The sequence below is a fragment of the Danio aesculapii genome, chromosome 21 (assembly GCF_903798145.1).
Source record: "Danio aesculapii chromosome 21, fDanAes4.1, whole genome shotgun sequence".
Lineage (NCBI taxonomy): Eukaryota > Metazoa > Chordata > Actinopteri > Cypriniformes > Danionidae > Danio > Danio aesculapii.
Genome location: NC_079455.1, coordinates 23,317,544 through 23,345,473, shown reverse-complemented (window position 1 = coordinate 23,345,473; position 27,930 = coordinate 23,317,544). Strand labels below are relative to the sequence as shown.

The 27,930-nt window shown below is 35.5% G+C and overlaps 2 protein-coding genes across 3 annotated transcripts; one reads left to right on the top strand and one right to left on the bottom strand.

The window, feature by feature from the left end:
• nadk2 (NAD kinase 2, mitochondrial) lies at positions 1–15,984 on the top strand. Of its 2 annotated transcripts, none has more exons than XM_056445941.1 (12): positions 1–911; positions 1,920–2,008; positions 2,090–2,178; positions 5,004–5,085; positions 5,174–5,257; positions 6,370–6,506; positions 8,957–9,044; positions 9,233–9,328; positions 9,407–9,462; positions 11,528–11,581; positions 13,301–13,424; positions 14,917–15,984. In XM_056445941.1, the coding sequence occupies exons 1-12, from the start codon at positions 669–671 to the stop codon at positions 15,050–15,052; spliced, it is 1,278 nt and encodes a 425-aa protein (XP_056301916.1). In that variant the 5' UTR covers positions 1–668; the 3' UTR covers positions 15,053–15,984. The 2 variants fall into 2 exon arrangements, with proteins under 2 accessions (XP_056301916.1, XP_056301915.1); XM_056445940.1 differs by having other exon boundaries at positions 9,185–9,328.
• On the bottom strand, positions 15,863–27,393 carry skp2 (S-phase kinase-associated protein 2, E3 ubiquitin protein ligase). Its single transcript, XM_056445942.1, has 10 exons — positions 27,286–27,393; positions 26,281–26,516; positions 25,382–25,496; positions 24,063–24,206; positions 23,833–23,967; positions 19,833–19,931; positions 19,280–19,407; positions 19,150–19,201; positions 18,964–19,071; positions 15,863–16,597 (listed from the first exon to the last, which is right to left on the bottom strand). The coding sequence occupies exons 1-10, from the start codon at positions 27,297–27,299 to the stop codon at positions 16,396–16,398; spliced, it is 1,233 nt and encodes a 410-aa protein (XP_056301917.1). The 5' UTR covers positions 27,300–27,393; the 3' UTR covers positions 15,863–16,395.
• Positions 27,394–27,930: the final 537 nt, after the last annotated feature.

The following is a 27,930-nucleotide window of genomic DNA, read 5'->3' as shown; positions in this document are numbered from 1 at the left end:
GCTACGTGCTTTAAAGATGGCGGCGTGTACGAGTGTGGGATCTGATGTTTTTATTAGCTTGAAGTTTGTGATTTGAAGTGCTGTATTAACCAGTCTGCACACGTCAGGTTTCAGTAGATCGTTTATGAGACTCGGGCTCCGGTCGTTCAAATGTCCGAGAGCAGATAGATAGACGGGAATGTGATCACCCACTGCGCTCGGACAGGTTAAGTTGGTGGCCAGTTTGACATGCTACAACTGACAGCTCTGTTAATCAGCTAGCAGTTCACATACTCTGAGAGGACATCGTGCACGAAACCTTCAGCAAATGTGACCTTCTGTCCGGCTAATAACATCCTTCTAGTCAGATCCATCACGTTCATAGCTGCTCTAGTCGATTGTTTAGAAAGTAAGATTAGCTGCTTTCTTTACATTGTTAGCAGGTGATCTGCCAGTCACTGAATCCTGCTGGTTACACCAACTTACATCCTTACAGATAAACATTGTGTGTTAGTGCAGTTTACATAGCTTTTATTGACTTAGAAAAGCACTTCCAGCATTTTCAAACCTATAATAATGAACGAGTAGTTTTGACTGGTGGTCTTTCTGTCTTGAACAGAAGGGGGCGTCAAATTCCTGAATGGTTATAGTTACATTTCTATGGTTTTCAACTATTTCCCGGTAGTATAATGCTCTCCCGAGCTGTAAGGAAATCTCTCTCCTGTGGAAATGCAGTATTTGCGGGTTTCTCTGGCAGCTATTATTGCAGTCGTGTGTGTTTTCATCAGACCGCCGTGTGTAAAGTTACTTCGCAAGCTGAACGCGCCTTCAGACCTGCGAAAGTGGCTGTTGTGACTAAAACCACACGATATGAGTTCGAGCAGCAGAGATATCGCTATGCAGGACTGTCGGAGGAGGACCTCAAACAGCTGGTAAGCAGATACTAATCGAGAGGTGAATAAACCTGTTTATCCCATCAGATCTCATTCAGCACCCTTTAATCTGTTACAGTGCTTTTAAAGGGACAGCTCACTCAAAAAATGAAAATTCTCTCAACATTTACTCACTCTCATCAGTTTCTAAACTATTTGGGTTTCAAAAGTTGAACATTTGCAGTGGGACTTTTAATTTTGTCGACAAACTCTCAATGGTTAAAGAGAGCTTTTAATCATCAACATTATTCTGCTTTTCCATATTTTTTTTACTTGATGATTGTAGCTAACAGCTAGCTCTCTGCAACAGCGCCTGGTCAGTACCTGGATAGGAGACCACATGGGAAAACTAGGTTGCTGCCGGAAGTGGTAGTGAGGCCAGCATGAGGCACTTAACCTGTGGTCTGTTTGGGTCTTAACGCCCCAGTATATTTTTAGGGACTCTATACTGCTCCGTGAGCGCTGTCTTTCAGATGAGATGTTAAACTGAGGTCGTTAAAAATCCCAGGATGTCCTTAGAAAAAGAGTAGGGATTTAACCCTGGCATCCTGGCCAAATTTGCCCTCTGGCCTCTGTTAATCCATCCCCTTATCATAATTGGCTTCATCAGTCTGTCTCCTTTGTGTGGTGTGCGGTCTGACGCAAAATGGCTGCCGTCGTGTCATCCAGGTGGATGCTGCACACTGGTGGTGGATGAGGAGATACCCCCCAAAATGTGTAAAGTGCTTTGGGTGTCCAGAAAAGCACAACTTGAAATGCCAAAAAGGTTTTTAAACATGCTGGAAATTTCCACTGGTAGGTGATTAAATTAATAGGAATTTTTCATTTTTAAGTGAACTATCCCTTCAAGTATTTAACAATCCCTTCAAGTACTACAAACGATACCCGCAGCATAATTGAAAACGGCTCTAACATCTGCAAAAAGATGATGTTTATATTTACCAGTGATTATATTTGTAAGAATCAATACACAGCTTATAAAATTCTGTCTTCTGCTTGCCATCACAGCTTGCTCTAAAAGGATCAAGTTACAGTGGGCTTCTGGAGAGGCACAATATACATACCTTCAATGTTGGACATATTGTGGAGAGTCTACAGTAAGACGAAACCCTTAAATCTCAATTCTGACAGTATTTAGCATAATTTTCCAGCATTGTCAAGACTTTAATTCTTTGTAGGAAACAGGGGATTGAGGTGCGTGTTGTGAAAAGAGGAGAGTATGACGAGGAGACTGTACGATGGGCCGATGCCATCATCTCTGCTGGAGGTAAAGCTTGCTTTTTTATGTTTAATATTATAACAGTTTAAATTTGAAAGATGGTATTTACAGGACTTAATAGATGTACAGTGGAAATCAAGATTACAGAGTGATTATGAACACTTGTTTTTTGAGAAATCTCATAATCTTCATTGTTAATTTTTTTTTTTAGTTGTGGCTCTATTCTTATATACAGTCAAGCCTGAAATTATTCATATCCCTGAGGCATGAATGATTTCAGGCTTGACTGTATAATGTTAATTTACTTTTCACTCCTTGTATGTATGCATATATAAGCGCTTTAATAACTCTTAATTGTATGGAGAATACAGTGGTCAAAATTAGAGAACAGCAATTGTAACACAGCTAAAATTTGGTGAAGGTTACAGCAGTGAGAAATAAGTAGAAAGTATACAAATTGTAAAAATATAACATACAAAGTTCTTTAAATGACACTGACATCACTAGTGTTTCAACCTCATATATAAAAAGTTCAGATGCGAAACCCTCTAAATCCATCAGACCTCTTTTCTTGTAAATGAGAATTTTCTATCAGGCTCCTATAATTAGGATCAGATGTTTCATTTTATATGTAATGAAAATGTTATTATCTAGTAAATAAAATAACTTTTTTTCCATAAATGTCACTTTAGACAATTCTTTTGGTTTTTTAACAAATTAGATTTTCTTTTGCGTCAAAACCAGCTAAATCCATGTCTGCTTTTATTGCAAAAACCTCTAAATCCACCATTGGGAGAAGACAGTATATTTAGTTGAAAAATCACTAAAGATGCAATTAGAAATTATTTTTCCAAACATAAAACACATTACACAAACCACCTAAAATTAAAAATACATCTGTCAAGTAAGTGGCGGTTCATTTCGCTGTGGTAAACCAGGGAAAAAGCAGAAGGAAATGAATGAATGAAATCTGTCAAGTAAATGCATTAATCAATAACATTAAAACTGACATTAATTGCATCTTAACAATCTGTTGTCATTTCTGATATTTAGGATTTAGATTTAATGCAAGTAGAGCAATGTAAACATTGTAAACTAAGCTTGGTAGATTCAGATATTGTAGCTTAAAACATTGTGAAACATCAATATCTGTGCATTGTCTATTAATATCAAAAGCTTATCAGATGTAAAGGTAATATGAAGTAGGCTAATATAAATGTATAATTTTGTACATTATATTTATCTTTTAAAAAATAGTTTACATTAGCAGATAAATCACAAGGTGGGCCTACTGGTCAACAAGGGGATGTCTCTCAGACAATTTTAGAAGCTGTTATTCATTCATTCTCACCATACTCAAGGTCTGGGTCTCTTTTTCGTCTCTTGTTTATCCTTGTAGCATCCATGTGGGATAAAAAAAAAGGCATCGCCCATCTTAATTCTGTCTTTTGTGACACTGTTGCTGTTTAATGTATAGTAAATCGGACTCATTCAAAGCAGTGTCGCTGCGCAAACAAACGTTATGAATGCATGCTACATTTCCAACTGTAAATTGTGTTTTCTTTTTCCTTATAATGCACAAAGTTTTGAGGTAAGGCATGTTTTCATTTGAAATCAGAAGCGGAATAAAACGCTCTCCTCATAAAGCCGGTGTATTAGTGCGCTGCTACATTGAAAACATATCATTCGATTCGCGCCTTCTGATTTGTTCTCGGGATATGGGGGCTTTTGCTGTCAAAGGAAAGAGGCGTTTAACGGCTTTTGCATACAAACTGTTATTTCTGAATGAGTTGACTCTGGAATCTAGATGAATTGGAGCAAATCTATTTGTTGAACGTGTACTACGTGCCTAAAGCGTTCACTCAATGTCATTATCTCATTTTTGGCGGAAGTGGCCTTTAGCGGCTTTTGTCGCAAATAAAAGAAAAGTCTTCAGCGCTTGCGCCGTATTCTTCCCTATACACAACTGTAGACTAAATAAAAAACAAAAGATGGCGTTGACCTCTTACCTGGTGTCCAACAATAAATTTCTTACGTGTTTGCAAGAAGTAAGTCATACGACATCTTCCCTATCCATCTTACTCTGAGAAAAGAAAGAACTTTATATTTTTTTAGGTTTAGCTCAATATGACTAGAAAGAGTTGGGCCATCAAAGTAACAAACAACAAAATAAAAATGGACAAAAATCAGAGTATTCTCAAAGTGGTGCAATATAATTTAACCCAAACGAAAGTTAAACAGTCATGTCAGAAAAAAACACAAAAATGAGATCAAAGCAAAAATGCGCCTCCCCTCCGCTCTGCCTGGCATCCTTTTATATGACTGCACCTGTCGCCCAATAATGATGGACCAGTCTTCTGACCAATCAGCTGTCACGAAGGTGGACCTAACAGAAGACAGGCATGGAGGGGGAGAGCAAAAACGGGAGGAAAAATACAACCCATATACGACTACGGCCGTAACACTAGTTTCTGACATCATTAGTATCTGACAGGACGTTACTAGTCACCAAGGATTTTCAAAAGAGTTTTATCAGGTTTAGATCAGGACTCTGGGCTGCCATTTTGTTCTTTCAGTGTTCTCAGCTTCAATGAACTGCTTTAGCTATTTTGCTGTGTGATGGGGCGAATTGTCCTGCATGAGAATTGCAGGCAGATGAACACCGTTGAATAAAGCTCAAGCATTTCAACATTTGCATTAGCTCATTAAGAGTTAGCATTGTGCTTCAGAATATATGTAACTCATAAAATACACCTTTAAAAACGACTCCTTTTCTTACATTAGGATAACTTTAGATTAGACAAAGCAGTGAGCTCTGATTTTGAACTCCACTGTATCTTTAAGTATTTCTAACAGACTGCTTTATTTCATAGGTGATGGCACCATGCTGCTGGTTGCTAGTAAAGTGTATGATAAGAGCAAACCTGTATTGGGTGTCAACACAGACCCAGAGAGGTAATAAAATCCAGCTTCTAGTAATGACTGTGTGTTTCTTAATTTTTTCTATGAATATGTAATGTACCTGTGTGTTTTATGTGTGAAGGTCAGAGGGTCACCTATGTTTGCCTGTCCGCTACACACATGCCTTTTCTGAGGCCTTGCAGAAACTCAGAAAGGGAGATTTCAGGTGAGTGCTGCTTATTTACTGTTGCTTATTGTCCACAGTAATCCAATTTGCAGTGTAATCCTATTTGCAGTTGTTTTCCTGCACACCTCTTGCAAATGTTCTTTACTAAATGCCGTCTGGTGTGAAGTGCTAGTTCACAGAAATGTTAATATAAGTGTATGTCCTGTTAATAAGTTTGAGATACATTTACCTTATGGGATTGCTGATGCTACTAGCTAATAACTATTAATAAATTATGCACCAGATATGTATCCATGTGCCTATTTATTTATATATGTATGTATTAGCAAAAAAAATACAATTACATTATTTTATATAGAATTCAAAGCAAATGTTATAACAAGATTCCTATATATATATAGGAAAAAATTCAAAAATTTTTTTTTTTTACATACTCAAACACATACCTAGCAAAACTGAAAATTCTCACTATTTAAATGATCTCTTAATAAATAAATAAATAAATAAATAAATAAATAAATAAATATATATAAATATATATATATATCTATATCTATATATATATATATATATTTATTTATTTATTTATTTATTTATTTATTAAGAGATCATTTAAATAGTGAGAATTTTCAGTTTTGCTAGGTATGTGTTTGAGTATGTAAAAAAAAATAATTTTAGAATTTTTTCCTCAAATTTCCTGAAATTGAGAGTTGGTCATAATAACAACTTTTTAAAATGCATTATGATAGAAAATAAGGGTTATTCCACCTAATATTGAAATCCTTACCTTTTTTAAGGGTAACTTTGCTCCTGTTTTGTCTGAAATGAATAAAAAGATGTCTGAAAACACAAAGCTACAATGTGATTATTAAATATAGTCATTTAATCATCTAATTCAGGTTCTAAATATTCCTAAAATAAATTAATGATAAAAAATATATTATTGGGTCTTCTGTAAGTCAAGATAAAGTGTATGGTAGTCATTATGTTTGCTCTCTGGTAAATATGAAATTCAACAGAACACATCCTAATCAATGAAACCCAAATTAAAGCTGTATTATGTTTTTATTGTTTTCTCTTTTATTTTCCTTGATCTACTCCCTCTATGTTTTCCCCTTCTCTTTTTTTTAAAAAGTGACTATCTCCTCTAGGTGGCAGTGGCGTCAGCGTATCCGCATGTATCTGGAGGGCACCGGCATCAACCCTACTCCAGTGGACCTTCATGAGCTGCAGCTGAGTCTCCAACAGCACAGCAAAGCCCACCGCATCACCACAGACACCCAGAGCAGTATGAGACCAACACACACCCTCACAAAACATCACAAATACCAGATAGAAATGTCCAGCTTATATTTCACTGCAAAAGAGAAGCTTTTTTGAGGATTTTGTACACTGTTTTTTAGTATTTTTGGTTAATGTAATAAGGAGATGTTGAGAGACATAAAGATAGTTCAATCAAAAAATGAAAATTCTGTCATCGTTTACTCTGCTCTGGTTGTTCCGGTGCTAGGTAAATTTCTTTGTTATTCTGAACACCAATGAAGGATATTTTGAAGAATCTCTTTTTACACAGATACTTAATAGGGTGATATTGATGCTTTAATTAATATGCGGAAAACACAAAACATTCCTGTTGAAATAATGCAGTAATTACACACATTTTGCAAAGGAAATTGGCTTAATTATTGCAGGAAATAAAGCATTTTATTGTTAAAATAATGCAGTAATGAGAGGTTTTGCAAAGGAAATATGATTAATTATTGCTGAAAATTTTAAATATAACTCAGAGATGCAGTAATGAAATATTTTACGAACAAAATGTTTTTAATGTGGGAAAATGTAAAATATTATATTTGAATAAAATAATGCAATGGGAAGTAACATAATAAAATAGTGAAGCTTTTGTAAATAAAATGTGTTCTGTTGCAGAAAATAGACCATATAAATAAAATTATACATTTTTATACTAATTAAATAAAGAAAATAACTAATGAATGAGATGTTAAAATTAGTAAATATAGATACAATATTTTCAATATCATGTTGCAGTGATAAGGGAGTTTTCATGTAATGCAGTTTTTGGTTGAATTGTGCTTAATTTTATCCGTAAATGTACTTAATGAAATTGTGACATTTTGCAGTTTATTTTATCATCATCATCATTATTATAATTTTTTATATTATTATTAGTATTATGTTTTGAAATATAACTTTTATCTTTCTTTGTGATGTTCACCCAGTAAGGTTATGAGTAGGCCCACACAGAATCTGCGCGTGCAGAAATCCACAGATTTTAAGCCTATCATTAAGTCTATGTATTTACTTAAGTAAATGTGTGTAAATTTATATTTATTCAGTTATTATATTTATTTATATTATTTCACTAATATTATTAGGATATAATAATATTAAAATGTTGATAAGATTTATGTACAATACAGTTTAAAGTCATATTTTCTGTCTTTTAGTGGATATTATGCAAGATACTTTCTTTGTTTACCAAATAAGTGGATCTAATTGGATTTGCATTGTAAACATGGAATGAAAGTTAAAAATGTATTTTTTTCATTTCATATATTACGTTTTTAGTTACGATACTCCTAAAATAATTACCCATAAATTTACCATTTTTTTTTTTTTTTTTTTTTTTTTTTTTTAATTTAATTAAATTTTTTTTTTTACAAAATTCTCAGAATAGCAAAAATGTCAGCAGATTCTGTCTGGCCTTAGTTATGAGGATACACTATTTATGATTATGTTTTTATTCCCATTTAGTTTTTATTATTTTTATTTTTTTGTATTTTAGGGCTGCCAAGGTTAATGCATCTACTTGTACTATTTTTTTATTTATCCTATAGTTATTTTCTCAGCCAAGGTTTTTTTTTAAGGTTTTAAAGTGCACCTATTTTTCCCCTTTTACAAGATGTAAGATGAGACTTTGGTGTTTCCAGAATGTGTCTGTAAAGTTTCAGCTCAAAATACCCATCAGATTTATTATTATATAATGGAGAATCTGCACATTTTGGGTTTGATGACAATGTAGTACAAAAAAGTAGTTTTTGTAGTCTGTGGCTTTAAATGCAAATGAGCTGCTTCTTTCCGTCCACCGTTCATCATGCGTTACGTCAGATAAACAGCCGTCAGTGATAGAAACAGACAAGGATGTCGCTGAAATAAGGTCACTGAAATAAGGTTTCTGAAGTGAGTCACTGACACCATGTGGCTGTGGGGATCATGGCGGTTAAGTATTACATAGCAATTTTATCGTTTTTATTACAAACATGCTCTGTTTTAAAAATGTTTTAAACGTATAAAAAAAAAATCGCAGAAAGTTGTAACAAATATTTTAATTTGTTTATTTGCAAAAACAATGTTCTGTGGACAAGTGTACACATGTTATTATGGAGACATGGCACCTGTTAATCCATTTGATGAGCGGGGAAAGCCACACTCCTGTCCCGTTGCGGTGGCCTTCAAACTCACTGGGATTTGGGTCCTATTTTAACATCAGGAAATTTTAATAAAGAGACTAATTGTGTTTCTATCCCTCCAATTTGACTGTGGACACACTATACCTGCACACAGTTCTGTCCAAACAGCTTCCAAAAGTTGATTTTCATCATAGGTGCCCTTTAAAGTTAAAGAATGTTTCGATTTACCTTTAAAGTATACAACACTCTGATTGCTATCTTGCGAAACAGCACAGAAATCACACTACTGTTATTGTTTTTGTATCAGGCACGACCCACAACAGTCCCGAAACGCCTCATTTACTGCCAGTCCGTGGGCTCAATGAGATCTTCATCGGCGAGTCTCTGTCCTCCAGGTAATACCATCCATGCCTGTCCACTTTTGTGTGTGCTTTTACACTCTTCCTCCAACCATCGCTCTCATCAGCACTCTCATCTCCTCCTCACTCCATGCATCCCCCATCTGCCCTTACTTGTGGATTTCTGTCTGCCACAGGTTGAAGTATAAATCCTTCAAACCCCATCTTACCCTCTCGCTTCATAGGGCTTCATACTATGAAATCTCCATCGACGACGGGCCGTGGGAGAAGCAGAAGAGCTCAGGCCTCAGCATTTGCACTGGAACTGGATCCAAAGCCTGGTAAGCTGAAGCGTCGCTTGGCTGATCTTCTCAATATGAAGTCTGAGTTGTCAGATCATTTGTGTTTCTTTCATCCAGGTCTTACAATATTAATAAGCTGGTGGAGCAGGCAGTGGAGGATGTGCTCAGAATAGGTTAGAAACTCAAAAATACAAATTGTCATCTTGGAATTATAAGGTTTTATCTGCGTTCTAAATGATTTTGAGATATTGTGCTTCAAAGTTTTTGCTTTCCATATAGCAAACAATATGTGTGTACCAGTTCTCTTTCATACATTAACATGACATGAGACCCTAAATTGACTCTAAATGTACATTATCTAAATTCTCTTAAATTTGCAAGTTGGGGTAAAACAAACAGGGCAAATGCAGATAGAAGCTCCTAATACTAAACAGTTATTTTCCGCTTGGAATTTTAAGGTTCTATCTGGCAGATCATAAATTGAAGCATTACTTTTCAAAAAAAATACAATGTCAGCTTATTGATTTAATCAAATGTATAAATTGGTATTGTAAGAATATGTTGATGTTTGACAGTTCAGTTTTTTGCTTTTTATAACATTTATTTAATGTTTTAAGGTGAATATTTTCTCTTGTTCGAATTAAGCATGCAAGGCTGTGCTAAATATTTTGTCCAGTGCAGATGTTAATTTTATGTAATTAATTTGGTCATTTTTATTGAATTATATGCTTTTATATGAATTATTGAATTAAATTTATTGAATTCAATCCCCTAATTTAGGTATTTGCCCTTCAAGGCTTAATATCAAATTTAAAGACTTTAGAAGAACTTCTGATAATAAGCAAATGAGTTGTTTAACAAACACTGAAATTTGTTTCCCTGACTATATATACACAAATAAAAATTTCATGTTTAATATATACATTTTTAAAATAACTTTTCAACAATGTAAAATGTAACATTTCATCTGTGTTAAAAAAAATGCTTTGTTGGTGCCAATAGCCTAGTGGTTAGTGCGTCGACATATAACACTCAGGTGCTCGCGGCGACCCAAGTTCAATTCGAGGCTCGAGGTCCTTTGCCGATCCTTCCCCTCTCTCTGCTTCCCATACTTTCCTGTCTGTTAATCTCCACTGTCCTGTCAATAAAAGGTGAAAACCCCTAAAAAATAATTATTTTAAAAAAATGCTTCTAAGTCATCACATGAGCTACGTTTCCAATTCAAAAATGCGAATAAACTTTGTGCAAAACTGGAATATTGCATAAAAGATGTGTTTCCATCCAGCGAGTCAAAACGAACAAAATCGTCGCTTCCTTATTAACTGGCGCCAAATATCGAAAGTAAAAATGGAATTTGCTGCGATAAGAGAAGCTGCCTGAATCTTTTCTACATTTAATAAATTACTTGTGCCTCAAAAGGCAATCCTGACTCACATTGAATGCGCTGTGGCGTTTGAAGATGTGAGATGCGGAGCACAGGCGCTTGATTCTGGAGGTCATTACTAATATAATAACACTAATACTAAGATGGTTAAGGCGTTTTAGAATGACATTTCAGATGTTTTACAGTGTGCTCAGCCTGCTGTTTTTTTCATTCACACACATTTTTATCATCACATAATCTCATTGCAAAATCACATGACTTTTTTAATACACATACTGGAATTTGTTCGATAAAGGTGTTTCCATCGCAGTTTATGCGCCTCTTTTCTCATCAAATAAAAAGTTTATTCTACTCAGTTATATGCATACGGTTTTTAAGCATATTTTCAAAATTTATGCGCATCTTGGCGTTTCCATCAACCGTTTTTTATGCACCTAAAAATAGGTGGATGGAAACGTAGCTTATAGACACATATCTTTTTAGATTCAGGTTTCTTCTCAATTTTGTGTGGTGCGGCATTATGTAGTCGACTCTGATTTTGTGTTTTCTTTCTGTCTTTCCTGCAGTCAACCGGTGAAAAAACAAAGAAAGATGATTCTGATTGGTCCTCGTGCGTGCATTCAAAATGCTGATTGGCTCACAGAAAAAACCTTATAGAGCCAAGCTAGAGTTCGACTTTATAGATGAAATCTTTTTGGTTTTTTTAAATAAAAAGTTTTAAAATGTTGTTTAATAAGAATATGTGAATAACTCAATTTGACAAAAATGTTAGATACAACCTTATAATTCTAAGATGACGAAATTACAAGTACATAAATGACATGAAATTTGACAGCACTGTATCTTTATTTTAGGTAAAACAAAGACGGGTTTGGAGGTGCCTCTAAACCGGGAGTTCGTTGAGAGTGGTTAGTTCTCTATTACTTACATATTATACATACATTTGACTCAGTACAGAATTGTGGGTACATTTCAAGATTGTACAAGTTTCTAATTCGCAGTAAGCTGACTCCATGTAAATGTAAATTAATGCAAAATGACTGAATGTGATCGAGAACAAAATGATTCAACGTCATCCAAATGGACTTTTGATTGTTACTAACTGTTGTTTAACTTAACGTTAAACATTTTAAACCACTGACAGAGGGGATTGAAACATTGTCCACCATTTTGTACTTCAGCTCAAGATGCTTAACTCTAACCAGATATGTTTTAATGTAAAATCATGCAAAATGTTTCAGTGTGAACATTTGATTGTTACTAATTTTTGTTTAACTTAATAGTAAACGTTTTAAACCACTGACAGAGGTGATATTCTGTACTTCAGCTCAAGATGCTAACGTCAAACCAGATATTTTAATGTAAAATAACATTTGATTCTGTTACTAACTGTTGTTGAAATTTTTAAACCACTGACAGAGGTGATCAAAACAGAGGTGACAATGTCCACCATTTTGTACTGTAGCTCAAGATGCTAACCTCAAACCAGATATATTTTAATGTAGAATAATGCAATATGATTCAATAATCATCCAAGTGAACATTTGATTCTGGTACTAACTGTTGTTTAACTAAATGTTAAACTTTTTATGCCATTGACAGGGGTGATCGTAACAGATGAGACATTTTCCACCATTTTGTTCTTTAGCTTAAGATGCTAACCTCAAACCAGATATGTTTTAATGTAAAATAATGCAAAATGATTCGATGTGAACGTTTGATTGTGTTACTAATTGTTGTTTACCTTGATGTTACCATTGTTAACGTGATGTTGAGCCATTGCCAGAGGTGATCGTGACAGAGGTGACATTTTCCACCATTTTGTACTTTAGCTCAAGATGCTAATCTCAAGCCACATATCACATCTAAAAACTGTTTCTATGTATTTTCATTATATTATTGCTTCTAAAAAGTGAACGAGAGATTCACTGAAATGTCACAGTAACAGAGTTGACAGTTAAACATTTTGCACAAATGAATAAAAGAATAATAATGGCATATCTCCAATGCCTTGCTAAGTTTTTTCATCAGAGGAAATGAAATCACTTTGAACAAGTTACATGCTCTGAAGATTGTCATGTAGGGACAGATAATATTGACACATTTTTTTTGTTTTATTACTATTTATTTTGTGTTGTCACTTGTCACTTTATGTACACTGGAAGCTTCTGTAGTCAAAACAAATTCCTTGTGTGTGTGAAGCACACTTGGCAATAAAACTGATTCTGATTCTAAAATTTAATAATACAAAAATCAAATGTCTCCTGCAGTTGTTTATATAACTTCAAAATGTAAACGCACAAAAAAGATGAAAATTATACTTCATTATTTAAGGATAATTAAAGCTGAATGTATGATTCGGGAGGCGGAGATAGTCAAATACAGGTATAGTAGTTCATATTTTCAAGACAAAAAGTTCCGAAGTACACACACAAGCGTTATTTTTAGAGAGAACTTGATATAATTTGTTATTATTCACAACTGTTTAATAATAGAGGGTTGTAAATGTATTTAATTGTAAAATACTAAAAATAACAGATGCAAAACGTACCCGCAATTCTAGAATCCCCCATACACAGTTGTTTGTATGATTTATCATCTCTTTTCTTTTTTTTGTGTGCGTTTAGTAACAGAAACGTACAACGAGTCTCTAATCTTCAGCCCAGAGGAGGACAAACTGTTCTTCAGCGTGAGGGAGCCAATAGTCAACAGAGTATTTTCCAACAGCCGACAAAGAGGCTTTGCCAAAAAGTAAGTTTTTAAAAATTACCATCTTTACAGCTCTGTCACGTTTACACCAGATGTGAACATTTAAGCAATTTCGATCTTCTTTATATCACATTTCTTCTATTATTATACTTGTTACGCTGTTTATATGGGGCCCATTATGTTTTTTTTCCTTTGTTTTTCGAAGATCTAGGGTGTCCCCAGAATGTTTCTACGGCCCCGTTTACACAGTCAAGTCTTGATGCCCAATTCTGATTTGTTGTCTAGAGTATATCAGATTTTTTGCCCATCCGTTTACACGTTTTTTTTAATTGTGACCCATATCCGATTCATGTGTTTACACTTGCTATACAATTTACGATGTCATGTATGCGTAAAGGCGGGTTCTAGCATCTTCGCCACACTATAGCCATGATGAAAGTTGTCTTGCTTTTAGCTTTGTGAAATTCAAATTTCAAATGATTTTGAGGGAAAGGGCCATCATCACAGCTTGCGCTTATGATTTATATGCTGTCCTCCACCATTCAGAGGAATTTGTGGATACAAGAGATCTCAGGTCTGGTGGGAGCAAATTGTGGCGACTGACCCATTTCCTCCTCTGTTGTTGTTTACCGCGTCAGCGTCTCCACACACTCTTCCCTCTATGTCATTAAACCGCGAAGTACCACCACATTGTTCTAAGTTTAATGACGTACAAAATAGAATGCCTCAATAAATCCGATCGGCGTGTTTACAAGATAGTCGCATTGTAACATATCCGATTTATATCTGATATTTTTCCACATATGAAGGAGGCCTGAAACCGATCTCTGACTATCCGAATGCATGCATTTTTTTCATGTTTACACGGTCATAGAACAGATTCGATCTGTCACACGAGCAAAAAAAATCGGGATTGGATCGCATTTACCTGGCAGTGTAAACAGGGCCTAAGTTTCAGCTTAAAATACTCTACAGGTCATTTGTTACACCAATTTTTATAAAGCAAAACTTCTGTCTCTTTAAATGCAAATGAGCTATTTTTTCCACCCCCTTAACAGCTTGTGTCTTGGACATCTAATTGGTTTTGATCATCATGTCTAGCATGCTTATGTAACAGTGCAGTTGATAATTGTCAGCTAAACACATTTTAAAGCCTTGTAAGTTTAAACCGCTGATATACCTTTCACAGAGAAAAGATGGCTATAATAATAATATATACATCGCTAAGATATTAAACTAAAGTTTTCTTTAGCATCTTATTGGTCAAAACTGAAAAAGCGTAATCGTCTAACCCCCATTTCTATTTGAACATTTCCAGCAAGTTTAAAAACCTTTTTGGCATTTCAAGTTGTATTTTTGTATTTGCAGTGAACGGTATAATCATAACATTTTCAAAATTTGGCTTTGGGTCAAATAGTTGTTGATTAATGCCACATTTAATAAATGTGAATGCTAATCCTTATTTTACATGGTTATACGAAATATGATTACAAAGACTTTTAATAATGCTAATACGAATGCTTGTTTTGGACAGGGTTTGCATTCGCTCGAGATGCTGGGATGCCTGCATGGTAGTAGACGGCGGGACGTCCTTCGAGTTTAACGATGGTGCCATTGCTACAATCAGCTTAAACGAGGAGGACCTGCTGCGAACTGTCATTCTTGATTAAATCCTGTGAGACACCAAACTGCTGCTCGACAAGCTTGAATATATTTATTGAGGAACGAACTGTCATCAAAGCCAGACTTTGAGATGAACAGCGAGGTCAGAGTTTGCGTATGAAGTGTACATAAAAAATCACACTTCCAAACTCTGTGCTTACAGCATTGAGAAATACACATCTTTCCTAGATACACCATTATTAGATTGCCACCATATCTGCGATAGGTGTATTCAAACAGGCCAGAAATACCCAATTATTTGTATTGTGGCTTTTTGTAAACCTTTTGAATTCAGTTTTCAGCAGCTCAAGATGGTTTATTACACTTTTGTGCCAAACATGCACAGAAGTATTGGTAATGGTTCGTTTGAGTATTAGTAGACTGTCTGCTTAATATCTGCTGACACTGCTCCGTCAAGACATTTAATTGACTATAAGAATCTTTGCAAGCACATGTCAACTTGCGCTAACCCAAACAGTCTACTAATAATCTAATGAAAATTAGCCACTTAAAACGGACCATCAAAATAAAGTGACTGAAGTATTTTGTTGGTGTAGAAATGAACGTTACTGAAATTATTTAAAAACATTTTATTTCTGAGACTAGAGTTTGAATTGGAGTCAAACTCTGCTCCGTCAGGTCAAAGTATACTACAAAAGAGGCTCACAATATGGCACAATTTTGTAAAACATTGGTGCTTTTCAAAAGGGTCTGCATTATGCAATCTACCACAACATTTATAGATGTCGGAGAGTAACAAATTGTGACATCTGAAGTGTTAACAGACCACAATGCGATGAATCTAACACTGAAATAGATTTTAAATAAAAAGCAATACATTTATTTACAATTCAGATGATGTAAACAGCTCATAAAAATACAACCATGTTGTACAAAAATTCAAGTTTTCTCAATATTAAAAGTGGTCAGAGAAATGGAAGCGTTTCACTATATTTTCTCTGCTATGAAACAGTTGCTGTAATGCTCTCACAGAACTCAATTCAGGAACAGTATAAAAACCTTTTTCTTAATACTAAACTAGTCCTTTGATAATCCTAGAGTAAAACCGGAAACATTCTGGATTTCAAAATTATCTGTAGCAAACATCTACCAATCTTGTTCTCTCTTCATCCCTTATTTTGCTATAATCACAAGAACACCATTCGATTCAAGATTGTCAGGATCTTCAACACAATTGTCACATTCACAATATAAAACGACAGGAATTAACAGTGATGTTTGAGACGTTTCATTAAAATCACAGATAATTGGGCACAATAAGAGAGATCTGGACTATTATTAAAAGACAACACAGTTTGGTTTCCCTTGTAATGATGCTGGATTAAAAGCATTAATGTTTGTAGAGGAGTCTGCAGTGCATTCCCCACAGTGTGCGGTCTTTCCGTGAGGATGAGGTGGGACGCGCCACTGTGGAGAATGGCTGTGTGTTGATCTGGATGTGTTGCAGGCTTTTACAGAGAATGGGCAGGTAACTGTCCTGAATGAGCCCGAACACCTCTAGGGTCTGCAGATTCAGAAACTTTTCAAAGTCGCTGGATAGGGAAAAACAAAAGGATATTTAGTGTTCGCTTCTAGAGAGGATTTATACGCAATAGGGGTGGAACTAGGATGAATATCATCAGAATGTCTGATTAAACAAAATGTCAGTGTTTAAACTTTTACATGACACCCTGGACCACAAAAAAGGCCAATTCTTTTAACGAATCAATAAGCTTTCTATTGATGTATGTTAGGATTGGACGATATTTGGCCATGGTACCACTATTTGAAAATATGGAATCGGAGTGAAATGGGTTTTATTAAAAATAAATACTAAGAAATTACCTTTAAAATTCATCGAAATTAAGTGTTTCACAAGAGACATTACGAACAATATAAATTATTGTTGAATATATTTACAGTAGGAAATTAAAATGTATTCAAGCATGATCTCTACTTAATATTCTAATGATTTTTGGCATAATAGGAAAATTGACCCATAGTCCATTTTTTGGCTATTGTCAAAAATATAGCCATCCAATATAAAACCACTGGATTGGTGCTCCAGGGTCACATATGGTGATTTAGATTGGCTGTTTCAGACTGTTGCCTTGAGACTGATAATGAGAGCACACAATGACTCGTCCTGTGCAAGATACGGTCAGTCAAGTTATCTACTAACAGTCACTAGTCTAGTGCATGTAGCAGTCATGGTGGACATGCTAAAGCAGCAAAGCTCCTTGATTATTACACCTGAACTAGAAAATATTTCCAAGCCATATTGACTTTGAAAACAGATCCGTTTCATTTTGCATCGGTCCATGTAACTACAGGAAAGTCAAGCTTTAAACGGCTTTTATTATTGAAATTATTGAAACCATTTTAAAATTTGAGCGAGATGTTTATGGTCTAATCCAATTCAATTATCTATGCTAAGCTAAGCTAAAAGTGCCCCTGCCAGACCCGGTGATCTGCTGAACGAATTCAAAACCTGTAAGAACGGTTTAACTGCAGGAGAGTTGTAAAATGAGCCTAAATCTGGAAAAAAAAGTGTAGAGTGTTCCTTTAACTGGCTCAATATCCTAATGCATAGCTGGTTAGGCCTATCATGATAAGGAATTGTTGTTGTGTGATATATTGTCACAGAAATTGTTGCGATAAGCGATGTTATTGTCATTTTGAGACTATTTTATGCCACTGATTTTATAATTATATAACAGGAACATAAACAGGATGCAAATGGAACAAACACATTAAAATTCTTATCATTCTTAAGGTTATTTAGTTTCCATAATCTGATGTTTAAAAAGGTAAATGTCCTGTTATATATACACCATTAAATATCCTATTAGGTAAATGTCTAATTATAAACTTATAAAATTCTAAACCAGTGGGGTAGAATGGAAATGTCATTGTAAAATGGCTTTAACATTATTTGTGAATTTGTAAATATATATTGCAAGGGCAAAAATTGAGGTCATCTCCAAGTAATGCATGATATACTGATTATTGTGACAGGCCTATAGCTGTTAAGATGATTGATACATTTAGGTGGCAAACAAAAATAAGCAAGATTCTAATAACAGCACTGCATATTGGCATATTAAATTAAGTTAACAATAAACAGCATAACAATCCAGTCCAATGTTCTCTTAAAAAGTGGCTTAGTGAACTATATGTGGCTCTGTTAATTAATTCAATTAGACAAATTACAGGTAATGCTCTAACTAAATAAGAAGCCCTACTTACTTGCACATTAAAAGGCAACAATTAACAAATGTGACCTAAACCACCATATCCGAATGAGATTATCTTGCTATAATAAACCAACAATATTGTGATAAAGTTTATTTTTAGACTCAATTTAAATATAAAAAAGGTTTCAAATCTAAATATGTTTAAATACAATAGTTTACAAAGTCTTTTATAACTGTTCAACCAATATTGATCAATTAAGATGGATATATAAAACTAGGAGTTTCAAGGCAAGCTTTATCCATGCAGTGGTTAAAGCGATAGTTCACCCAAAAATGAAAATTTCCTCATTTATTCACCTTTAAGAGTTTCTAAACTTATATACATTTCTTTCTTCAGTTGAACACAAAACAAGATATCCTGAAGGCTGCTGGAAATGAGCAGGCATTGAAATCCATAGTAGGAAATAATATGGAGGTCAATGGCTTTTTTTTCTTCAGTATTCCTTTGTGTTCAACAGACGAAAGAAACAAACAGGTTTGGAACAAGTGGAGGATGAGAAAATGATGAAAGAATTTTCATTTTAGTATGAAATCTCTCTTTAAAACAACACTGTATTTGTTGAGAATTGAAGGACCAGTGCTGAACATTTTAATGTCTAGCGCTACGCCCTTATTTACAGACATTTGACAATATTTGCATTTCTGAATCGAACATTTCTTACATGAGAGAAGCTGGGTGGATCTGATAACAGCGGCTCAGTCCCAGATGTCTGAGTGAGGAAAGCTGCTGCAGGACCGGAAAACTGTCTGTTGTCACAAGCACGCTGTCACTGTAATGAGAGAAAACATCACTCAAGTAAACTCCTGCAGTTCAGGTCTCTGGTCTGAAATCCAAATCAAGAACTCACCTTAAATCTAGGTCTGTGATGTTCGGACATCTTTTTACTATAGCTTTGACATCTGGAACACAGAAATGCACAAGTTATGTTATGCTTGAAAAGAAATTTGCATCAAGCTGAAGCTCCACGCTTTCATCACCTTCCATTGTGAGGTTTTGTCTGTAACCACTGATGTTCAGCTGAGCGACGCTTGAGGGAATGTTGCTGGCAATGGCCTGAATATGGAGATTATTGAAGTCGCACCACGACACGTTCATTTCTTCAATTCTGGGATGAAAAACAGAAGGTTATGCATTTTACTTATATGCATGAGGCAAACAATGCCATTTAAATTGTCTGTATTAAGATGCTTACTATACACATTACTAACATTTGGCTTTATTGCTACTGAAGTACCCAGATCTTTTGAATCTGTCTATATTAATCTCATATTTGAAAACTAAAACATTAGATGCAAGTGCTTTTATTCCTAATGACATATGTGCAAAGATTGTGTAGCCTATACTCAAAGAAAATAAGTTAAGAAATAATGCATTTATAATGTTACCCTCTGAAAAGAAATTTGATCAGGAGGTATGCGAAAATTCACAACTCGTGTTTTTACTGTATTTTTATTAAAGATTTTCCAACCATAAGATCTTTAAAAAATCATCTTTAAAACATTTTCAAATGTTTTCACCCGTTAATCTTACCGAGTGCAAGTTGTCAGCATCTCAGTCAGAGATTCAGGAGAGAAGCCAGAACAGCCACATAAATTCAGCCGGACAATCTCAGGATTTTGAGCAAGAGAACTGCAAGAAAGCAAAATACAAGTTTAATCGAAATACAAATCACACCTTATGAAATGTCATGTCTACATGCCCACAAACAGAAAATAAAAGCAATGGCTAAGCAGACATTCTAAATTCGCAAAGCTTTTAGGGCAGGGGTCTTAAACTCGTGGCCCGTGGGATGATCGTTTGTGGCCCCCGCCTTAATTTGAAAGATTAATGTCAGTGCGGCCCACGAATTTGATACGTATGGCACTTTATAGTGTTGTATGCGAAGCCGAACGAACCTACCAATCACGGTGAGGTATATGGCTCTCGGGGGCGGGACATCGGCTGAGCTTGATGCAGGCAGACAAACATTTCTTAATGAGTGAAAGTTACAGCAGCATTGCCATGGAGTGTTTTCTCCCGTGCCTGACTGGCTGCCTTGTTTCTGTTGGGCACTCGCTTCATTCACAACACTTCAAAAAACTTTTTTTTTCAACTTTTTTTTAAGTTGCTGCCCTGGGAACATTACACGTAGATAAATGTATATAAATGAGTGGTATATAAATGTATATAAAAGGCTGATTGTGCACGCGCAAAATTAAAGCAAAAGTCACGTTTAACTATTGGTCCTGAACAATATTTTTAACCCATCATCTTTCTTACATTTACATTCACGCTCATTGGTTGGTGATCGTTTCGCACGCAGTGAAAATAAATAATGGCACAGTGGCCACTGTGGCCTACCTAAATAATATCTGTATTTTCAAAATAGCAAAGAGGCAATCAAGCTTATTTTCCTTTTTTTAAAGCCACGAGAAAATCTGATAATGAGCCTGATCAAAAGAGATCTTGAGAAGCTGGAACAGCGTCCCTGCATCAAGATAGTGGGAGGCAGAAGCAACGCGAGTCAGGTCAGCAACAGAACATGACGGATGAGGTAACTGTGGGCTCTTGAAGATTAGACAGAGGGAGTCATTTCATAACTATTTTTCACTTGGAAGTGAACTGAAATGGCACTTAAGAGAGTTAATGTGAGCTCTCTTTCTCTCTCTATGACAAAAGAAATCAAAGAGATGCGTGCACAGCGGGGAAAAAAGAAAAGTAATGAACTCAATGCAGCCTAATGTCGTCTGCAGTCACATATCGACACCTGTTCATCGGCAGTAGAAGCCCCGGTAACCCGGACCAATTATAGGGTCGCACTGTTATTTGTGGGTCATTTGCATCACGCAACCTGCATTGTCTCACACAATGAACATTACATATATTCCTATATGATGTAAAAGTAGTCAAAAGAAATGACAACGCAGTGTTGCTTTTTTCCTGTAACAACAGCACAGCGGATAACAGTAAATCTAATTACTACTACTACTACTACTACTTATTTATTTAATAATTACTGATTGATTTATTTAAATTTCTAATTTGTTTATTTTTTCCATCTTATTTTGTGTAAAAAAAAATCCAATCTTCTCAAATCTTTTAATTTTTATTTTTTTACACAAAATAAGATGAAAAAATAAACAAATTAGAAATGAATAATAAATAATATAATCAATTTAGCGTGGAAAACCTGAAGTGGCCCAGCCTCACCCAGACTCAGTGACCCCCAACCTTCAGTGGCCCCCAGGTAAATTGTGTTTGAGACATCTGTTTTAGGGCCTGTTTACACCTGGTCACATCATGCATGTTATCTGATAGGATCTGATTTGGCAACACAAATGTGTCAGAAACAAATATAATTGTGATCTTCAAATCCTGCATTATATGCACACTTAACCAAAACAAATTTCATTTACGTTGACTAAAGCATCAAGCCTGGTTTATACTCGACGCGTCCGCTAGTTCGAATGTGACGTCATCACGGAGTTTGCGGAGGTTCGCTTTGGGTGCGCGTGACATGATTTCGGCCGGCGGAGTGGAGCGCATGATTTTATTTTTTTGAGACTCGAGCGAACAGTGCGCGCGGCGCCGCGTATGATTTGAGTTGATTATGAAACACTGAAACGGTACGACTGTACAGACAATTTTTATGATTCGTGATCATAGGGATAACCAGATGACCAATAATTCTTGGCTAGAAATTGCAACAGCAGTGGAAAAGGAGGAAAGTTTTTGTTAAAAGGTTTGGAAAAACTTGAGGGATAAGCTTGTTAAAGCCAAGAGGCCATGGCAAAAGACCCATACACAATTACAGAATATGTTTTTCCACCAGTCATAGCTTTTACACTCATGTTACAATTTTGAATTAAAAACAAATTTAATAGTTACAAAACTATAATGAAGGAACAAATTATTGCTTTGGTAACAGGAAAGGAATATTTAAATCTATCGGTTTACAGTATACTGACACCTGATTTTGTAAGCTTTATTGATGATAATGGTCAGGAATGTTGCACCATTGTTGCTTTTTTAGCACAAGTATAGAACAAAAACTAGCCAGAAAGTAATGTGTGAATTGTGGAGCGGGCTAAATCTAAAAAAACAACTGTATTTTTTAGTATGTGTGCTTTTTTTTGCCATAATAAAAATATATATTTGTAGAGCAACCCATGTTCTCTTGTCATTAATATTTTAATAAACTTTAATAGGTAAAACTGTCCAAGATATGAACGAGCAATTGATGCATCAAAGTTTGATTAAGAAAATCTTGAGTGGCTATAAAAATCCTTATAATCATTAAAATAATTAATAAAACAATAAAAATAATTAGTTTAAAAATAGTGAGTAATATTAATGATATGACAGTTCCGGAAACGTCCTACTTCTGTTTATCTGTCTGACTTTACGGTCAGTTTCTTTTGACCGCCCCCCTGTCGTTTTAAAGAATATCACAATGGCAAATGCGGCAAGTATAAAAAGCCTGGTCCATTTCGCGAGATGCGCACGCATTCAGCGGAGGTGCACCACGCGGCGCCAGGCGAAAGTATAAATCCAGCTTCAGAAAGCACCTTTGACTAAAGCATCGGCAAAACATAAGCTATACATTTTATTCAGCATACAAAAGATTTTAAATGTAGGCTACAGGATGCTTCACTGGTGTACTAATCATCACACTGGCTGTTTTTTTTCCATAAATTACATGTGTCTGTTGACAATGCTGCCATCTGATGTAATTTTAAAAATGCAATTTATTATTTAACAACTAATCGCTGGTCAAAAATAGAATGAAACTAAATATAAATGAAACAAACATCCAAAATAATGTTTATTTAGATATTGTTCATTAAAATTTAAATTTTTACATATGAAATTAAATATGTGGTCTCAACACCCAGATGCATTTACATCCATTCAGTTTCATCTGCAATAAGTCTCAAAACAACTCTTTCAGGTTCCATGAAGTCAAATTTAAGACTTTTTTTTATAAATGAAATATCAGACTTACCCAAGGCTAAACACCAAGGCTTGTTTATAATGATAATGGATTAAAATGATTTTTACTCGCCTCATCATTCTTAGCCACATATTTAGAATAATGTATCAAAACAAGCAAATTCTAAATTCAAAAACGACAAAATAAACCTCAACCACTGACTCTTCAGGGTTATCTTTAGGTAGGGAAAATAACACTAACTTTCCCTCACACTTCCAATAATACCCAGCTGAGCACAGCGTTTTCATGACTTGATTCAACCGGGATCTGCTACAGTGTTTGTGGGCGGGGCCGCAGGTTTCAATCTTCCCGGGTTTGCGCAACAATTGGGTGGGGCTTAAGTTTCGTATCAATGTCATGCCGAAACAGCTAAAGACTCGTTATCAAAATGATTCTTTTGAAGCTGAGTCGACTCTTATAAATGAATCAATAGTTTTAAACACGGTGCACTTTCAGATTTAAGCCTTAGCTGGATATTTCACTTCGAGCTGTGTTACACACTACATGGAAGGTCATTCTCAAAAACCCATAATAGGGGCTCTTTAAATGATCACTTACTGAACAATGTTGTCAGAGAGCACCAATCCTTCCAGACTGAGATTCTGTAGATGTTTGCAGCGTGACAGGACATCTTCAAGAACAGACGTCTCTACTGTACAGTTTGAGAAATCCAGATGCTGGACACGAAGACTCCTGCAATTCAAATCATTCTTAGAACTACAAACATAACAGCAAAAACAGCTGGCATCACACAACATGACTTATCTGAGGCAGTGTTTATTACTCACGGTGTGCTTTTAAAGCTGGGCTGGCCGATGCAGGTGTGTGGACAGCGCAGCCTCAGGACTCCAGCTGACAGAACCTGACCAAGCTCAGCATCCAGCTGAGCCTTTCCCACCAAATCCACACTGTGCCACAGAGACTCATCAAACCTGCAAACACACAACTGACCATCAGCATTTCTCTCACAGGTCATTAGAGGTCAAACTTCTATTGTACTCTATGACCCCGTGTTTGCCTATTGGATTGGCATGTTTCTTGCTAGGTGGTTGCTAGGTTGTTCTGAGTGGTTGCTAAGGTGTTGCTAGGGTGCTCTAGGTGGTCACTAAGGTGTTGCTAGGGTGTTCTGAGTGGTTGCTAAGGCGTTGCTAGGCAGTTGCTAAGGTGTTCTGAGTGGTTGCTAGGTCCATGCAGTGTTGCAAGGGTGTTATGAGTGGTTGCTAAGATATTGCTAGGTGGTCGCTAGGGTGATCTGAGTGGTTACTAAGGCGTTGCTAGGCAGTTTCTAGAGTGTTCTAGATCGTTCCTAAGGTGTTCTATGTGGTTACAAAGGTGTTGCTAGGCAGCGGCTAACATAAATTACCATGGTTCTAGAATGAATCAGCATGTTGCTACCAGTTTCTAGCATAAATTAGCATGTTGTTAGCATGGTTTTAGCATGAATTAGCATGTCGCTAACATGTTTCTAGTATAAACTAGCATGTTGTTAGCATGAATTAGCATGTTGCTTGTATGATTGGTATATTGTTAGTATGTTTCTAGTATGGATTGGTATATTGTTAGCATGAATTGGTATGTTGTTTGTATGTCTAATGTAAAGTCAGTGGCAATTTTTTTTTTTTACAATGGAAGTCAATGGGACAGTTGCTAGGGTGCCGTAAGTGGTTGCTAGAGTGTGGCTAGTAAGTTCAAAGGTCATCAGTGATTGGCAGATTGGTAGTCTGAGTTAAATGAGCCCAAACTTAAGTCTATATGACAGTCTGGCGGGAAATTATGAGGTCATAAAGTTTGGTCCAATGTTAAGTCAATGTATATATAGTAGATATTTGTGACAAAGTAACTTGGATAAAAATAATCTATATTTAAAAAATGACATTAAAAACAATGAAAACAGTTTGATAAAAGCAGATACAGTAGACACCAAAAGACACTCAATACAAATGAAATCCAATGTAATGCATTCTGCAACCTTTAGAAGTGGTTAATTACGGACAAGATCAAAATGTTGTAGACACCCGGTTTACACCTGTATTTAGCATTATGATGAAATGGATGGATCTTAATAGCATGATTAAACAAGTGTAAGAGAAGCTATTGGGTAACTCACGCTAAACGATGCCAGCGCTTGCAGACCCTGGACGTCCTGAGAAGATCTTGCAGGGAGAGGCAAGAAAAGATTCCCAGCAGCAGCTCATCAGGTAGACTGTCCCAACACAAGCTTGCTGAGAGACATGGAGGATAGCTCAGGTCATGACAATGACTTTTTTTCTGTCAGAGAGAATGCCTACACCAGTTTATTTTAGTCAAACATTTTGGAAATTGTGCTGCACCGACAATTTGCACCAGAATTTTTTTTTCCATTAACTAAAGGTGGATGCTTATGTAAGAAAGTCAATTATTAAAATAATGATCAACATTTTCATACAATTTGTCTACATAATAAATATCTATCTGCAATTTATTTTTTAGCAGTTTCACACAAACTCATTTTATTTAAAAAAATAAATAAATAACAATAATCAATCAAAGTTTGTTTAATCAGTCCAATTTGTATGTTGAATTTTAAATCACTGTAATAAATGCAGAAAATTATATTTAAAATTGAAAACATTTTCCTCCATTGCGTGTATTAATACATTTATATAAACTACTGGAATATTGTTTGTTAATATATTGCCAAAAATATGTTGTAAGATGATGATTAGTGTATACGTATCTATCATTTTTATGGTGTGCGGGCAAAATATGCAATAAATTTAAAAAATATATCAAATTGTGTCCCACTTAGTTTGACCTTTTCATTTTTATAATGAACACCATACATTTTTCCCATGGTATGTGTTACATAATATAACATGTTACAGATGAAAAATGTATTGGTCATGTCAAATCATTATTTAACATTATTAAACCCATATTTCACAATGTAGTTACATAAATACATAATTTAAAGAAAACATCAATCAAATACGATACAGTAAATTTATAGAGTTATATTTGTCAAACCTGATGATTCTCTTCTTTTTCTGGGCCGTCTGGCGAGCACAAACTGGTTTTCGTCGTTTTCCTTCCCTTTAGCAGTAGTCAGGGCCTTCTTGTGTGGCGGTGACCACTGCTGGATGAGCTCGTTCGGGGTGTTTTCAGTGTCCAGACCCGCGCTGCATGAGGGACGCTTTTTCAACTTAGTCCTCTGAGACCTGCACAGAGACCCCTCCAAATTCTCACTCAGCTCCTGAAACACCCTACAGAAACAAGGAAACATTAAGAAACCTCAAATCCTGTTGTTTAAAGATTGTACCAAGCAACAGCAGAAACTAAGCCATGTGAAATAATATCCAGCGCCCAAACACAAGTTAGATATACAAGTCAAGCAGACACCAAACTGCAAATAAATATCTGCTTAACTTCTCGCTAATACAACATGTTATATTTAAGAATACACGGACGGCTTTAACCTTGTGTTTGCTTGTTTCTAATACTGTAAAATGCAAGGCTCAGATCAATTCCAGTGATGCCCGCCATTTGCTGCGAGGGATCTTCAACGTTATACCAGAAATAGCGCCCCATATTAACTTGCGTTTCTTAAAAATTGATTATATATAAACTAGTGAAAGTATTAAATATGTTTAAGTAACTTGCTTAACTATGTTTGCTGATATAAACTCACGATTTGAGGAAAAATGTATCCTCGCGCGTCCAAACAGGACATCAGGCGCGCGCCAACAGCACATTCGACTCAATGTATATTCCAGAAAGCATCTTACACAAACAACGTACAGCTAATCTAAACTCGTATTTTAATAAATGCGTTTATTACTATGCCCGATCTTTCTTTCTAACAAAAATCTAAGTGTTACAGAAGTTATAAAATAACTTGCACCAAAGTGGAGGGAGAATCCAAAGTTAGCATCAACGTTAAGAAGTTAAAGGGGAAATCAACATTACAGGAAAACATGAGCAATGCTAAATCTCATAGTTCAGCTCTACTGAAAATAAAACTGTATGCATTACCTTTCGTTTGACATCCTGATTTGTAATATTAATAAAAGTATTGGGTATTGCAAACTTTCAAATGAAGCAAGGTATCAGGCTGGCGGCGCATTTAAACCTGCCTCTAGACCGCCTGCCCTGCTGCAATGCCATTGGCTGCAATGTGGGTTGCCGGAAGTGATATTTATCTCACAGAATAAATTGGGGATTTTCGACTTGTCGCCCTCTGCTGCGGAGGATACAACACCATTTCTACTCTACAAAACATCGAAACGTGAGTTATTTATATGATGCAACGTTCAAAATGAAGATTCATTCATCCTAAACATGCAGATTAGAATGATGCAACTTGATGCACGCAATCCAACATTGCACGCAGGCCTATACTGATATACAGCTGTTTAAAATTAAAGTTATTTTTTCTCAAAGCGTTTTATTACAAGCTAGTTATGTTCAAAAAGCTTAAATTAAATGCATTCAACCTTTTGTGATTCATCTGTCATTTTCAGGTTAAGAGAAGAACAATCTAAATGATTGACATATCCTTATAAACTTTTTGAAGTGTATTTCACAACATACAAAACATGATCGGACCACAAACATGATTTTTAGCTGCTTTTTAAAATGTTTGTTCCTATATGGGAAGCTAAAAATGTAAAAAGGATA